The 17,194-nt window shown below is 49.3% G+C and overlaps 1 protein-coding gene across 1 annotated transcript; it reads left to right on the plus strand.

Annotated features, from left to right (window-relative positions):
- Positions 1–2: 2 nt before the first annotated feature.
- On the plus strand, positions 3–17,002 carry Rsph9 (radial spoke head component 9). The gene is made up of 5 exons (XM_038344304.1): positions 3–245; positions 7,510–7,675; positions 10,984–11,113; positions 12,487–12,633; positions 16,842–17,002. Exons 1-5 carry the CDS (start codon positions 19–21, stop codon positions 17,000–17,002), a joined length of 831 nt encoding a protein of 276 aa, XP_038200232.1. The 5' UTR covers positions 3–18.
- Positions 17,003–17,194: the final 192 nt, after the last annotated feature.

Below are 17,194 nucleotides of genomic sequence, written 5' to 3' on the forward strand. Positions count from 1 at the left end.
AGGAGAACCGCCGGCCTGATGGATGCAGACAGTCTCTTGTTGTCGCTGGAGTTGGCGTCTGGCAGTGGGCAGGGGCTCAGCCCGGACCGTCGAGCCTCCCTGCTCACGTCCCTTATGCTGGTTAAGCGCGATTACCGCTTTGCTCGGGTGCTTTTCTGGGGCCGCATCCTCGGCCTTGTTGCGGATTACTATATCGCACAGGGACTGAGTGAGGACCAGCTCGCACCTCGCAAGACGCTCTACAGGTGAGGCGACCCTGTGGCAGACGAGGCTGCAGGAGAATACCGTAGGGTGGTGGGTGCTGCTACGGCTGGGAGAGATGGGTGGGAAGGACTTGCCCTAGAATCACTAAGAAACAGCCTGTGGGCGGGGCCGGAGGAGGGAAGTGGACAGTTGAAAGAGCTTGGGAACTGGGATGTCGTGACCGGGAGAATTTTGTGAATCCTGATAGGGTTGGAAAGTGGCTGGGGGCGGGCGGTGTTCGGGGTTGTCAGCCTGGAGGAACAAGAGAAACTGGTGCAGGGGGATTCATAGTAGGGAGAGATTGGCACAGAGAACCACTTCCTAAATATAACCCCAGCAGCACAGACACTGAGAGAAACAATTAAAAATGGGACCTTCTGAAACTGAAAAGCTTCTGTAAAGCAAAGGACACGGTCAACAAGACAAAACGACAGCCTACAGAATGGGAAAAGATCTTCACTAACCCCACATCAGACAGAGGTCTGATCTCCAAAATATACAAAGAATTCAAGAAATTGGACATCAAAAGAACACATAATCCAATTTTAAAAAATGGAGTACAGACCTAAACAGAGAACTCTCATCAGAGGAATCTAAAATGGCTGAAAGACACTTAAGGAAATGTTCAACATCCTTAGTCATCAGAGAAATGCAAATCAAAACAACTCTGAGATTCCATCTTACACCTGTAAGAATGGCTAAGATCAAAAACACTGAAGACAACTTATGCTGGAGAGGTTGTAGGGAAAAGGAAACACTCCTGCATTGCTGGTGGGAATGCAAGCTGATACAACTCCTTTCGATGTCAGTGTGGCGATTTCTCAGAAAATTAGGAAACAACCTTCCTCAAGACCCAGTAATACCACTTTTGGGTATATATCCAAAGGATGCTCAATCGTGCCACAAGGACATGTGCTCAACTATATTCATAGCAGCATTGTTTGTCATAGCCAGAACCTGGAAACAACCTAAATGCCCCATGACTGAAGAATGAATAAGGAAAATGTGGTACATTTACACAATGGAGTACTCTACACAGCAGAAAAAAAAATGACATCTTGAATTTAGCAGGAAAATGGATGGAGCTAGAAAACGTTATTTTGAGTGAGGTAACCCAGACACAGAAAGACAATTGTCACATGTACTCACTCATAGGTGATTTTTAAACATAAAACAAAGAAAACCAGCCTACAAACAACAATCCTAGAGGACTTAGACAGCAACAAGGACCCTAAGAGAGACTTACATAGATCTAATCTACATGGGAAGTAGAAAGTAGAAAAAGACAAGATCTCCTGAGTAAATTGGGAGCATGAGGACCTTGAGGGAGGGTTGAAGGGAGGGGGAAAGGCAGGGAGGGGAGCAGAAAAAATGTAGAGCTCAATAAATATCAATAAAAATGGAAAAAAAGAATCCAGGTTACAGCTGTGGACTGGGTGTGGCTTGGAGAAGTCAGATGCTCTGGGAGTTGTGCTAGAGCTATTTGGAAGCGTCCCACGGGGATGTGGGCTCTGCAGCGGGGAGGGGGTGCTCTTGGAGGCAGAAGACTTGTGCAATGGGGAAAGATCTGGGGGAAATCTTACAATGTAAGGCTACCATAGAGAACCATTCCAGTCTTTTTCTGAGTTCCGCAGGACAGTGGAGAGAGATCCTACCACTTTATACAACACTCGAGCTGCAGGTATCTGGGTACTTCATTTGCTTACCCATGCCTCAAACCAGCACTGAAGGAGATTGAGAGGTTCAAGGTGAGCCTCCAATGTATAAGGAGTTTGAAGCCAGTCTGGGCTACTCAGACCCTGTGTTGGGGATGGAGATGGCTCAGTACTTTAGAGCACTGATTACTCTTCTGGACACTTGGGGGTCAATCCCCAGCACCCACATGGTAGTTTAGAACCATCTATAACTCCAGTCCCAGGGGTTCCAACACCCTCTTCTGGCCTCTGAGGATATTGCACACATGAGGTGCATGTACAGATATGTAGGCAAATCATTTGTACACACAAAATAATTAAAAAAAAATTTAAAGACCCTGTCTCAAAAAAAAAACCCCTAGAATTAAGTGTACTTAAAGAGATAACCAAGAGTCCTGGGCTCCCGGAGAACAGCTAAGTAAACTTGATCAGGGAGCAACTGCCCTGGCTTCTGAAAGACAAACACGCCCACAGCAGCCAACTGTGCATTCCTCTAAACCCTCCTGCACTCTGAGGAGAGGAGCCTTCGAGGGACTGGGGAGAGACAGGACGTGAACTTGGCAGAGGCAGCATGGTTGGACAAGTCAAGGGCTGGAACTTTATCCATAGGTCACCAGGGGACACCGAAAGCAAGAAGAGCCTGCTCAGATCTAAGTGGGCAGTGGTCTGGGAGTGGCGGGGAGGTGAGCATTAGGGGTCTTTGCAGTGCCCACAGGTGAGGGATGGTTGAAACAATTAAAGAAGGAGACTGTGACAGGTTGGAAGAAGATGTAGAGTTTGCTGTTGGTCCATTCAATTAATGCAAGCTAAGTGTCAGCCCTGTTACTATTGAAAATCCAGACATCAGGATCAGGCTTGTAATCCCAGTACTCAGGAAACTGAGGCAGAAGAAGCTCAAGGCCAGCCTGGGCTACGGTGAGAGACCCAACCTCAAATAACAAAACCACCCACAAGCAAACAAACCAAAGCTAACAAAAGGCAGTGGGAGGGCAGTGATTGGTATGAGGTGACCAGGGGCAATGCATGGTAAGGCAGGCGTAGAAATGCGGACCGGAACCCACGGTTGGTCTAGAGATGCAGAATGGGACTCATTTGGTTGAGCTACTCCTGCTATGTGCTGTGTACTGATTCAGGCACCAGGAATACAGTCTCCCTGGAAAAGGTAACACAAACTCTCCTTGGGCCTTCTGTTACAGTGTGTATTTGGAACCACATAATGGTCAGACTAAACACCCACATCTATTACAGGCTGGGTGGCACCAGGTACAAAAGGAAACAGGAAATAATGTATCGCTCTACCTGTCCTGGAACTTGCTCTATTGTGACCAGGCTGACCTTGAACTCAGAGATCCGCCTGCCTCTGCCTCCTGAGTGCTGGGATTGAAGGTGTGCGTCACCACAGCCCGAATGGGAGCGGAAATCATAGTGCAGTGAGGAAAGAAACATCCCACCCACCCCACCCCTGCCACACACACACACACACACACACACACACACACACCCCACAGGGTCTTATGTATCCTAGGGCCTTAAACTCACTACATAGTCCAAGGTGAAAAGGTTTACGGTCCAACAAACCTCTCAGCCAATGTAATAGTCCAAACCAGACCAAATTAAGCCAAATTAGGAAGAAAGATGGGAAAAAAACATGGAGAGGGAAAAAGAAGACTGAGAAGACCATGTGTTCGTTCTCTGAGGGGCAGTTTAAATACACTATGGGAGTGGTCTTGAGCCTCTCTGGGGAGGGGTCACCGTTTAGCAGGCTTTCTCGGAGGTGGAGTCTGGACTGTGGCAACTCCCAGGGGAGAGGGCTTAGGGTGGAAAGTTCCACCCAAACATTTCAGACTCTTTGGATATCAGCGGCTGGGGTGAAGCTTCCAACCAAACACAGTGATGACCTTGAACTTCAGTTTCTCCTTTTTCTGCTTCCCAAATGCTTGGGATTACAAGTGTGTTGTAGAAACAACGTAACAAGCAAAACAAACAACAACAAAACACTTTGTTTGTTTGTTCCGTTGTTGGGGGTGGAAACAAACTCATAATTGTACAAAATTCAGCTTCAGGAGACTCATCTGGAATTTCACAGCCCAGATGTTTTTAACGTGGCGCACAGCCGGGACTGGGGCAGGCTCCACCTGCTGTGTGATGACCTCACAGCAGGGTTCAGAAAGTGCATCTGCCCTGAACGTGTCCTGTCCCTGGCTAGTGACGTGTGGTTTAATTCCTCATCCAATCCTGAGCAGTGGTCGTAAGCAGGAGTTCCAGGCTGTGTCTCTAAACTGTGGTGTTGGCTAGTTTAGGGGCATTTAATGTATTTTAGATTTATGAACATTTTAAACTTACTGTGCTTTGTAGTTGGTTGGTTTTTTTCTTTCTTCTTGTTGTTGTTATTGTTAGTGGTGGTCGTTTGTTGTTTCCAGACAGGGTTTCTCTATGTAACAGTTCTGGCTGTCCTGGAACTTGATTTGTAGACCAGGCTGGCCTCAGACACACAGAGATCTGCCTGCCTCTGCCTCCTGAGTGCTGGCATAGTTTTATGTCAATTCGACACAAACTGGAGTCATCTGAAGAGGAAACCTCAATTAAGAAAGTGCCTCTAGCTGGATGGTGTGGCCCATGCCTTTAATCCCAGCTGAGGTAGATGGATCTCTTTGAGTGCCAGCATGGTCTACGAGAGCTAGTTCTAGGATAGGCTCCAAAACTACAGAGAAACTCTGTCTTGAAAAACCAAAAAGGAAAAAAAATGCTTTTTGGCAAGCCTATAGGGCTTTTTTTTTTTTTTTTTTTTTTTTTTTTTTTTGGTTTTTCGAGACAGGGTTTCCCTGTAGTTTCTAGAGCCTGTCCTGGAACTAGCTCTTATAGACCAGGCTGGCCTCGAACTCAGAGATCCGCCTGCCTCTGCCTCCCGAGTGCTGGGATTAAAGGCGTGTGCCACCACCGCCCGGCTGAGGCATTTTCTTAGTTAGTGATTGATGGGGGGGGCAGATCCTTGTGGGTGGCTACCATCCCTTGGCTGGTGGCCCTGCATTCTGGAGAGATGGCTCAGCCATGTGGCTACCATCCCTTGGCTGGTGGCCCTGCGTTCCAGAGAGATGGCTCAGCCATTAAGAACACTTGCTACTCTTCCAGTTTTCCTGGGTTCAATTCCCAGCAACCACATGGTGGCTCACAACCATCTCTAGCAGCATCTAATGCCCTCTTCTGGCATAAAGGCGTACATGCAGATAGAGCAATCATAAAATAAAGCAAGCTGAGCAGAACAAGCAGTGATGATCAGTGCCCCCCATGGCCTCCATGGCCTCTGCATCAATTCCTGCGTCCAGGCTCCTGCCCTGTTTGAGTTCCTTCCTGACTTCCTTCAAGGATAAACAGTGACCAAAGAGTGATATGGAAATACAAGACAAACCTTTTCCTTCCAGGCTGCTTTACCCATGGATTTTATCACAGCGATAGTGACCCTGACTAGAACGCTGACCATGGCTCATTGTAAGTCATTCGATAGGGTCGTGTAGGTAGGTCAGAGTGGCCTCAGACTTATGACCTTGAATTTTCTTTTGGCTCCACTGCCTCTAAGTGCTGGGATAACAGGAATGTGTATCTGTACCTAGCCATGGAGCTTCTGTGACTTTGAAAAGCTTAAAGTTAGGGACTGGAGAGATGGATCAGCAATTAAGAGCACTGACTGCTCTTCCAGAGGACTTAGTTACTCCAATGTGAGGGGATCCAGTGCAGCCTTCTGGTCTCTGTGGGTGCCTGGCATGCATGTGATACATAGACATACATACTAAAACATGCTAAAAACAAAACAAAAAAAAGGAGGAGAAAAATTATTAAGCAAGAAATAATAATTTAAACTCTTTATGGTTCTATTTGAAAAATAAGCAAATCAAGATTATGCTAGTGGAGAGTCAAACCTTTCTGCTGGTGACCATGGGTTTTGCTGCTAAGAGGGTGATCTATCTCTGAAGTTGGGTGCACACTTGGAACTTGGACCTTCCCTATATTACTCTGTGTAAGCAACTCTCAACTTATTAGACAAAACACTGGCCCCCAAACCAGCACAGTTATGTATCCACGAGATACATAAATGTTGTATATAAGCGTTGGTTGGGTGGAGTGACACGCATACCCTGCTATAGGTTGTGAGGGCTGAAGAGGGCACCAGGCTCTTCTGGAACTGGAGTTATAATTTCAGGCCACCATTTAGGTGCTGGGGACCAACCTGGGTCCTCTGGAAGAGCAGCAAATGTGTCTAGCTGCCATATCTTCAGCCCCCCAAATAAAATATTTTAAAACAAGTTAAAAATACATAAATATAAATGTACAAGCTAGGTGGTAGTGGCTCATGCCTTTAATCCCAACACTCGGGAGGCAGAAGCAGGAAGATTTCTGTGAGTTTGAGGACAGCCTGATCTACAAGAACTAGTTCCAGGACAGCCAAGGCTACACAGAGAAACCTAGTCTTAAAAAACCCAAAACCAAAAACCAAAAAAAAAAAAAAAAAAGTGCATCAAGCCCTTTTGTCCGGGTGGCGTCCCTGGGCTGCCTGGAATCCCTGATCCTGTCCCCTGAACTTCCATCTGGACTGAACCTCCACCTGGCAATAGATGAAGAAAATGACAGAGCCCCACATTGGAGCACCGGACTGAGCTCCCAAGGTCCTGATGAGGAGCAGAAGGAGAGAGAACATGAGAAAGAAAGTCAGGACCGTGAGGGAACCTCCACCTGGCGATAGATGAAGAAAGTGACTGAGCACCACATTGGAGCACTGGACTGAGCTCCCAAGGTCCTGATGAGGAGCAGGAGAGAGAACATGAGAAAGAAAGTCAGGAACGTGAGGGGTGCGTTCACTCATGGAGACAGTGGGACAGAACTAATGGGAGATCACCAACTCCAGTTGGAATGGGACTGATGGATCGTGCAACCAAACCCGTCTCTCTGAATGTGGCCAACAGTGGGGGCTGACTGAGAAGCAAAGGACAATGGCGCTGGGCTCTGATTCTTCTGCATGGATGGGCTCTGTGGGAGCCTTCTCAGCTTGGTCGATCACCTTCCTGGACCTGGGGGAAGATGGGAGGACCTTGGTCTTAACATAGAGTAGGGAACCCTGAGGGCTCCTTGGCCTGGAGAGGGAGGGAGGGGAGGTATGGGTGGAGGGGAGCGGAGGGAAGGGGGAGGAGGAGGGGAGGGAAGAGAGAGGAGAAGGGGATGAGATGGAAATTTTTAAATATAAAAATATAAACCATGAGAAAAAAAAAGAAAATTGCTTTGTGTTCCCAGCTCTTAATACTTCCAATCATATTACTTCCACCTAACTATTCATACAAGCAATTTGGTTTATGATTAATTGTTTTCCTTGTAGGAACAAGAGAAAGAAATAATAAATAATATCTTGGCAGAATCCAAAAAAAAAAAAAGTGCATCAAGTGTAAGGGTGGACTGTACCACAAACACTCTGAAAGGTCCAGGATGCAGGTGTTCCCAAAGCTTTTGGCTCTCCGACCCTGTGAGAAGGGAAAGTGGTGTGGGCAAGGAGAAGTGGAGCCCAGGGTGATATGGATGTTGTTGGCAGCCTGAACTGCACAGAGTGGAGCCTCTTGCCCCCTGCCACAGAGGAGATGGCTGCGCAGGTGGCGGTGGTGAGTGGCCGCTTCATGGGTGATCCCTCACACGAGTATGAGCACACCGAGCTCCAGAAGGTGAACGAGGGGGAGAAGGTCTTTGATGAAGAAGTGGTGGTAAGTGCAGGGGTGTGAGAGTGCGGGAGGGGTTTGAGCGGATGCCCATTAGGGTTGGGGGTCAACATGATGGGAGAAGGTGTGAGCACCACGGGCAAAGCCCTAGCACTCCCAGCCTCACAAGCCAAACCCAACTGAATCAACACAAGAGCAGGGTTCCAGAGCCTGGGAGATGCTCAGGGGCTACAGCGCTGGCTGCTCTTCCAGGGGATCTGGGTTCCGGTCCCTGCATCCATACGGAAGCTCACAGCTGGATCTCCAGTTCTAAGGGATGCAATGCCTTCTTCTGACCTCTGTGGGCACAAGATTCACAAGTGGTACCTGGACACGCATGCAGGCAAAACCCTCAAACATATAAAAAAAGCTAACAGGATCCCTGCCCAGTAGAAATGAGAGCAAGTCCCGCTGTGGCTATCTATTGTCTCCACTGTCACTACTGCCCAGCTGTGCACTGAGTCCCTGGGGGAACTGGGGCCTTGCTGCACCTGCACTATCCTGGTGGCTCATCACCATCCAGGTGGAGAGGAGGACGCTGGACTAGTGGCTGAGACTTGAGGGACAGGGCAAAGAGAGTGGGTAGGCAGCTCTGGTAAAGCTGGCTCCACAAGGGGCCGGGGAGAGTGGCCCGTGCGGTATCTTGAGGACCAGGACTGTGTATGCATGCAGACAGTGTTGTTTTTATTATTATTATGTTTTTTTTTTTTTAGACAGGGTTTCTCTGTGTACCCTTGGCTGTCCTAGAACTCGCTCAGTAGACCATACCTGCCTCTGCCTCCCAAGTGCCTCCCAAAGGTGAGTGTTACCATTGCCTGGCTTATTATTATTGTTTTACAATGCTGGGGATCAAAGCTGGGTCTTATTTATTCTGGGCGACCACTCTGCTGTTTAAGTGCATTTATTTATTTCATATGTGGGGTTGGGCTATTCTTCTCCATATAAGTTCTAAGTCTGAACTTTGATCATTAGGCTTGATGGGCAGTTCATTACCCACAGAGCCATCTGACCAGCCCTTTGGGACTAATCTTACTTTTACTAGATAATACACCACATGCTTCCTGAGTCATAGGCACTAAAAGGAATGTAATAAAGTTACCTTTGTTCCCTGCCTGCTGGACTGGGAAGCCATCTTTCTAGGGGACATTATGTAACTATTTAGCATGTGTGTCCCTGTCTACTCCAGATCCTTCTAACGGCATCAGCAGCCTCACTGCCCTCCAGGGACTCATAGGGTACAATCCACGGCCCAGCATCCCAAACCTGCATCTTCCCATGATCCTCGGGGGTCTGGCTCCATTATGATGAGTGGGGTGCTATTTCCAGATACCAGTGGCAAGGAAACCCCTGGCCTCTATGTGTTTTCCTTAATAAACAAAATAAAAAGATGTGGGGCTGGAGAGTTGGCTCAGTTGTTAAAAGCAGCTGTTGCTTTGCAGATGACGTGGCTCTATTCTAAGTACTCATATGGTGACTCAGAGCCACTATAGCTCGAATTCCAGGGGACCTGACACGACAGCCTCTTCTGACTTCTGCGGGTACCAGAGATGCACATGGTGCACAGACATGTATGCAGGCAAAACACCCACATGTGCAAAGTAATAAAACAATAAATTTTTCAAACAGAATGGCTGTGAGGTATATCCACAGGCTGTGCATTGCTCTTCTCTGTGTCTTCTAGAAATCTACCTATATCAGCATCCAACCAGCCGTCCTGCTTTTCGTGCCAGTGTGTGAATGTACCTGTGTTTAAACAGAGTCTGATTAGTGGAAAGTAGCTTCCAGGTTTCAGCTCTGACAAACACGCCGTGCCAAGTGGCCTTGGACTGACGTCATTTCCAACGTGTGCACTTTATCTAAAGGGCCAGTTCCTAGAAATGCCACTGGGCCAACAAGTAGGGAGCTCATGTTCAGCTAAACCAAACCTGGATTCAAAACCCAGCTTTGCATTTGAACTTGGGTGACACTATACGTCTGTGTTAGCGGCAGCTACATCTCCCACCTGATAAACGCACTCTTCTGAGCCTATATACCAGGATGACTATATTGCTCCTGCAGCCATGTTGGAGTCACTAAGGTGGCATTCACAGCCCCAGGGCTGGGGACAGGCTGCCTGTTGGTTTCTGCTTTCCTTGGTCAGCCGTGCAACAGGTGGCTTTGTGGGTTCAGATGCCTCTGTCCACAGGCTGCTGTATTGAGCACGGCTTGCTCCCTTTTCTTACTGCTGCCCTGATGTGAACCACATTGGAATATCATCTGTGTAAGGTGTGGTGACCTTATGGGGAAATACTTGGTGATGTCGAGCCTAGAGAAGGACGCTACATAAACTGTGATCCCAATTTTACTTTAAATATATTCATAATTTATTTTTTCATAAAAATTCATAAAAATAGAAGGAAGCATATCAGTATGCTAGTGGTTGGGAGGTAGAATAATGAGTGGTTTGAATCCCCTTTAATATGCTTTTCTATATTATCCAAATAATGTACATGATTTTTCCATATATATGATTTTTATATATTTGTTATTAGTGTGTCTGTCTCTCTGTGTGTTTGTCTGTGTTTGTGTCTCTGTGTGTGTGTGTGTGTGTATTTGGGCAAGTATGAGCCATGGTGTAAATATGGAGGTCAGGACAACTTACGGGAGTCAGCTCTTTCTTTGCACTTTAAAAAAAGAAAATGTATTTATTTGATGCGTATGAAAGCTTTGCTTTAATGTAAGGTCTGTGTACCTTGTGACTGGAGTCACAGATGGTTATGAGCTGCATTGCGGGTGCTGGGAACTGAACCCAGACCTTTCAGAAGAGCAGTCAGTGCTCTTAACCTCTGAACCATCTCCCTGCCCCTTCCACTATTTTTTTAGACAAGGTCTCTACTGTTTCTGTTGCTGAGTTGTTTATGGTAGACCAGCTGTCCCTTGAGCTTCTGGGCAGTTCTGTCCTTGCCTTCCGTCCCACCCAGGAGCGCTGGGATTACAGACATGTGCCACTGTAGCCAGTGTCCAGCTTCTTACATGTGTTCCCAATCACTGAGCCACCTGTACACACACACACACACACACACACACACACACACACACACCACACATGCACACACGCACACAACACACACATGCACACACGCACACAACACACACATGCACACACACACGCGGGAGTTGTGCTGGGCGTGTGGAGAGGGGAAGACAAATGCTTACTCAGCACAACTCAGGTCTCAGGCCCTGCTGGTGAGAAGAATTAGCCATGCCCATCTCTGTCCTTCACCCAAGGTGAGCAGGCAGTGTCCTGGCAAGATGTTCCTCTCCTGTCTCCTCAGGTCCAAATCAAGGAAGAGACCCGCTTGGTGTCAATCATTGACCAGATTGACAAAGCTGTCGCCATCATCCCCCGAGGTGCCCTCTTCAAGACTCCTTTCGGAGTCACCCACGTCAACCGGACCTTTGAAGGCGAGTTCCTGCGGATCCTCTCAGGGCAGGAGGTACTAAGGTTCTGTTGGACATGTCTGGGAAACCAGGGTATCTGCCCTCCTCGGAGAAGAGTGGTATGTGCACAGCATCCTCCCAGGTGGATGGGCCTCCTGGCCTGCTGCTGTTAGCGTCCTGATTTCATTCAGCTGGTCACATCACAGTTGCGAGCAGAGAGAAACAGGGACATTCAGGCACACCTGCTTGCTTGCTTGTGCTCAGCTAGCTTTCTGTATTCTCAGATAGTTCAGGTCTCCCTGCCTAGAGAATGGTATTGCCCACAATGGGCTGAGTCTTTCTACCTCAATTAACAATGAATATAATCCCCCAAAGACATGCCCATTGGCCAACTTGCTCTAGATCAGTGATTCTCAATCTTCCCAATGCTGCGATTCTTTAGTACAACTCCTCATGTTGTGGTGACCCCCACACCATAAAATTATTTTCGTTGCTACTGAATAACTGTGATTTTGCTACTGTTAGGAATTGTGATGTAAATATCTGATTTGCAACCCTGTGAAAGGATCATTTGATCTACAGAGGTTGATCCACAGATTGAGAACCGCTTCTCTAACTGATTCTACATTAAGACTCCCAGGTTGGGCATGGTGGCTCATGCTTTTAATCCCAGTACTCTGAAGGCAGGGACACAGACAATTTCTACATTTTTTTCTAGGAATAGAGAATAAAACATGTATTCTTTCTTAGTGACTTACTTTGGCTTAGAGTACACAAAAACAGAAAATAAGAGGAACTCTTTGTGAGTTCAAGACCAGCCAGAGCTATATAGTGAGACTCTGTCTCAAAAATATGTATATAAAAAAAAAAATTAAAAGAACCAAACTTGCTGGGTGGTGGTCGCACACGCCTTTAATTCCAGCACTTGGGAGGCAGAGGCAGGTGGATCTCTGTAAGTTCGAGGCCAGCCTGATCTACAAGTTAGTTCAAGGACAGGCTTCAAAGCTACAGAGAAACCTTGTCTCGAAAAAAAAAAAAAAAGAACCAAACTCTTTCTCTAGGTGATTCTAAGTTGTGTCAACTTGACAGTTAAAACCAAGCAGTGCAGCTGAAATGGGTTATCAGTCACGGGACCCTGAGGGCAGGAGTGTGTATGGTGACCTGGGATTCGCCGGGTCAGAGTTGCCTGCTTCTTGCCACTATCCCTCCTTGCTCCTTTTTCTGGGGTGGGGGCGTGGATGGAGGTCAGGGTCAAGCATGAGCAGAGGGAATGAGCTCCTTTCCTGTCTTGGATTCTTTGGGGGACAGAGGGATACTGGGCAGTCATCTCTACGGTGGCAATGCCAGGACAAAGGACCCCTGGGCTTTGGGCTAACTGCTCTCCTGCCCCCCTCCAGGCCTGCCCTTGTCTGAGATCAAGAAGCTCAACTCCTACTTCCACTTCAGGGAGGCTGTTGATCTGAAGAACAAAACCTTGCTTGAGAAGGCAGACTTGGACCCCTCTCTGGATTTCATGGACTCCCTGGAGTATGACATCCCCAAAGGTAACAGGCTTTATCTTCAGGATGCAGGACTGGTCTTCAGGTCAAAGCAGTAGGCCAAACATCTACCTTTCTCCTTCTTCCAAGGCTGGAACTGAGAAACTGGGCAGGCTTTGGTGGCTCACTATGACTCTTGAGAGTGGGGCTTCCCCAGAGTCTGCTTGGAGACATTCCACTTCTATTGTCCAGGGGAGGCCGCAAGTGAAAGTATTTGAGCAGATTTTTGAGACAGGGTTTCTCTATAGCTTTGAAGCCTATCCTGGTACTAGTTCTTGTAGACCAGGCTGGCCTCGAACTCACAGAGACCCACCTGCCTTTGTCTTCCAGTGCTGGGATTAAAGGCGTGCACCACTCCACTTAGTAAAAAGCCACAATTAAAAAGTATTTCTGGCCAGGCAGTGGTGGCGCACGCCTTTAATCCCAGCACTCCGGAGGCAGAGGCAGGCGGATCTCTGAGTTTGAGGCCAGCCTGGTCTACAAGAGCTAGATCCAGGATAGGCTCTAGAAACTACAGGGAAACCCTGTCTCGAAAAAACAAAAAAACAAAAAAAAGTATTTCTGGTGGTAAAAAAATGGTGGAAGCTGCTGCGGAGGCTTGAAGGTAGGACTGTGCACACATCTTATGCACATAATAAGGCAATGTGCACAGGACAGAGAACCCTCAGGGCCTGTGCAGTGCCAGGGGCTGGATGACGGCCCCGAGCAGCTGGATTCTGCCACATGGGGGCACCAGAGCCAAGTCACCGCGAGTAGTGGATAGGTGGCTTCTGTGACCAAAGGGAACGTGAGTAGGGATAGAATGGGTCTTACTTATCAGACCCAACTCTGGTTTCCTTCTAGACTGTCTCTAGCTGAATGAGCTGCCGAGTTGCGCTCCTGACTGACAGATGGCAGTGGTGACATGCTGGGCTGCAGAGTGGGGACAGGAACCCTTGGAGGAGTCCCCTGGGATACCATGCCTGGCTAAAGGGGTGGGGTTTGTAGCTCCTTAGCTCTTTCTGCCTAGGGAGGAGTATTGTTTTCTGAGTCTAAGGCAAGCATTCAGGATGACCCATGTCACCTCTGAGCAGGTATGGTTGAAGTGGGCCTTAACCTGGGGCCTTGTCTCTGAGCCCACAGGGATAGGCCCAGAGCTCATGGCTTTTCTCTGGACCAGTCTTGGTGAAAGAGAAGGGGGAGGGATGTTGTCTGAGGCCAATATCTTTTCAATGAGCTGCCATGTAATAATGCCCTGGGATGGGCAGTTCTGTAGGGCTGGATCCCTGGCAGGCTCATCCTCCCGATGGGCACAGGGCACTGGCTAAGACTTCTCTGGCCTTGGGTTTGCACCAGGAAGACAGGCAGCCAGATTCCTCAGTGGTATTCTGCCGTTCGATATTCCTTCACCTTGCGCTGTCAGTGGAGCATGGAGCAGCTGCTGTGTGCCAAGCCCCTTTGGTGCCCTTGGAATGAGAAAGACAACTCTCCTGTGTCAGGAAGGTTTGAGGAAAGCAATCGAGATGGGCTGGAAGGTGTCAGGAGCACAGAGGAGGGGGCAGAAGAGGCAGCAGGTGGCAGGGCTGGGGGTGCAGAGCTGGCGGGAAGGGATCCCAATAGCGAGCACTCATTGGCAATGCTCATTTTGAACAGCAGAGGGCAGCAAGAGTCCTGTGGTTTGGAAATTGGCCTTTAGATGCCATCATAGATGGTGATTACGGTGGGGCTTTATGGTATAGGATGAGACAGGGAACCTGGAGGATGGGCAATGGGGTATCAGCCTTACGGGTGAGCGAGCAGATGGCTTTTCCTGTCTAAGTCTTTTGTAAGCTTGGCTGACCAGGGGCCTTGCTACCAATGCTTACTTATATTGGTGGCTGACACCAGGGGCATCTTTTTCCTATGTCCCCAGCCTCTAGGAGGGTTGACTACCTTGTGGTAAGGGGGATGTAGCTTTTCCCATCAGGAACCCCTAGTCATTTTTTTAAATTTCATTGTGTATCTGTGTACCACACGCATGCTCGGTGTCCATGGAGGCTAGAAGAGGGTACTGGACTCCCTGGTACTGGAGTTACAGATGGTTGTGAGGCATCATGTGTACTTGAACTCAACCCAGGTCCTCCTAAAGAGCAGCCATGCTCTTAAGCGTTGAGCCAACTATCCAGTCCTCCCTGGTCACTTTTTTGTGTGATGAAGTCTAGGGGTTGAGGCTTAAGCCATCTGCTGCCCCTCGACAGGAACCTGACTCTTACACGCCCTATGTCTGCCTTCCTTCCCAGGTGGCAGGAGGATGTAAGAATCAGCCCACCTTAGCTTAGGGCTCCACCCTGGAACCCGGTTACCCAGGAGGACTCCCTGCTGAGCCAGGACTGATCCTTTCCCCAGCCCCAAAGCACAGGTGTTTGGAGAGCCACCCGAAGCCAGGAAGCCAGGTCCGAGGAGGCCTGAGAGACCTGGGGCTGTGAATTGCCCCACTAGGTTACTTCCTACCTTCAAAGGGCAACTGTAGCTGGCTGGGCCTAGTTTTTCCATGTTTGCACTTGAGACAGTGGTGAAGGTGACAGCCAATGCCCGGCTTCTCAGATACAAGCTACGTGCCTACTGACATGTACAGAGGAGAGAGTGTGTGTATTCTGGATGATGAGCAGCCAGGAAGGATGAGAGGACAAGAGCATGACAGGAATGCAAGGGAAGGCGGGAGCTGGCCCCTGGCATGCTGCAACTCGGCTAGCACCCTTTGGCCTGCTTGGCCCTGTCCTCCTTGGTTTCTGTGTTTCTTTAACTTCCTCAGTTTTCCCCGTTACCGGGCCTGGGCCACTCATCCCAACCTCTGTTCCCCATCTACTGGAAACAAGAGGTGATCAGTCATGCTGGTGTGAGGGGCCCTGCCACTATGCTGTTGGCTGAACTGATGGGTATCTGGCTACAGTGAGGGTGGGGGTAGGCCCTAGGCTGTTTTCTCCAGGCTAGCACTCAGGCAAGGGAAGTTGCAAGCCAGTCTCCTCTGGTGGGCAGAGCAATTGCAGTCTGGGCTTGCTTATCTCAAGGGGGCTGTGAAGCTGTGGACTCCAAGGTCTCTATGGCTGCGCTGGCCCTGGTGCGGTGACTAAGGTAGAGAACAGTGTATTCCTGGGTTTGTTGTCAAGGACCAGACACAGCGGGCCTGAAACACTTTGTTCTGTCACACTCCATCCTCATCTCCCCCAGAACAATGTTTTCTGGAGACTTGTGACCAAGAATGCCACCAAGGTTCTCAGGTTCCCAGAGAACAGCTGTTGGCCAGGTGCTGCTCCAGCCAGGGCCTGTCATACACCATGTTCTGAGTCCTTCTTGACGATGGGGCAATGGCAAGCCCATGGTGTAACCACCACCTCATCATCCCATACATGGCTGAGTCAGGACCAGGGGCAGCAAACCTCCATGCTTCCAGAAAGCTCTGGTTTTGACCAGGGCAGACAGCTAGCTATGCAGGGACCAGCTTTTCGGATGCAGAGTGGCCCCCAGAAGGTGGGGATTGAATTGTGAGGCTGTTGGGTGTGGAGTGACCAGGGTGGGCCATGGTTGGAGGTAGGCTGCGGGAAGCTCAAGTGATGGGAGCCAGCAACAGGGCTGAGTTGGCAACTGATGAAGGCCCCAGAACAGCCCTCTGAGCAGAACTGGTTGGTCCTGCACCAAAACCTTCAGAAGTATTTGCCTTCCTGGCAGGGCCCTGAGCAGGGCTGTGGCTGGTTTGGGGGTGAGGCCTCAGTGCGCAGGGGAATAGAAGCTCCAGATCTGCATCCAGAGGCGATTTTCCCAGGCTCCTTCCTCCCACACAGCGGCTCCCTCCCTTGGAGCTGGATCAGGCCCTTCCCGCCAAGTCCTCCTGGCTCCACAGCTCGGCCTGGGCTAAGCTGCTGTGTCTGGAGTAGCACAGGGCCCACTCAGCAGCGATGTTCTGTCACACTAAGCATGGCTCCACCTACCAGCAGTTAGGAAGACCTCTGAGGTGGGAGTGGGGACAACTTCAGCCTGAGCCCCGGGTTGTCTCATCCATCTCAGAACAGAGGTTCAAGGACATGGTGATTTACTCTAGTGCAAGGGGAAGGAGCCACTCTGTCTGCCAATCCCCTAAGCCCTACCTTGGCATTTCACGTCTTCATTATCTCCCCTGTGTCATGAGCAGCAGCAGCAGCAACACAGCAGTTCTTACAGTGGCACCTCAGCCCCGGCCTCCACCCCTCTGTCCCCTGCAGGGTCGTGGAGCATCCAGATGGAGAAGGGCAATGCGCTGGTGGTGCTGCGCAGCCTGCTCTGGCCAGGCCTCACCTTCTACCACGCTCCCCGCACCAAGCACTATGGCTACATTTATGTGGGCACAGGGGAGAAGAACATGGACCTGCCCTTCATGCTGTAGGGGGGCAGTCCGGGTTATTATGTGCAGTCTAAACATTATTTCCATAAAGTCTGACACATTAGGCCTCTCTGTTGTCATGGTTTTGGTCATTTTGTTCCCCATCCAGAGACATGGGTCTGAAAGGCCCGCTGAGCAGAGAGCAGGAACGCACTCCCAAGGAGATGCCATGTAGAGACGGGTGGGAGCAGCTGC

The sequence above is a fragment of the Arvicola amphibius genome, chromosome 9, assembly GCF_903992535.2.
Source record: "Arvicola amphibius chromosome 9, mArvAmp1.2, whole genome shotgun sequence".
Lineage (NCBI taxonomy): Eukaryota > Metazoa > Chordata > Mammalia > Rodentia > Cricetidae > Arvicola > Arvicola amphibius.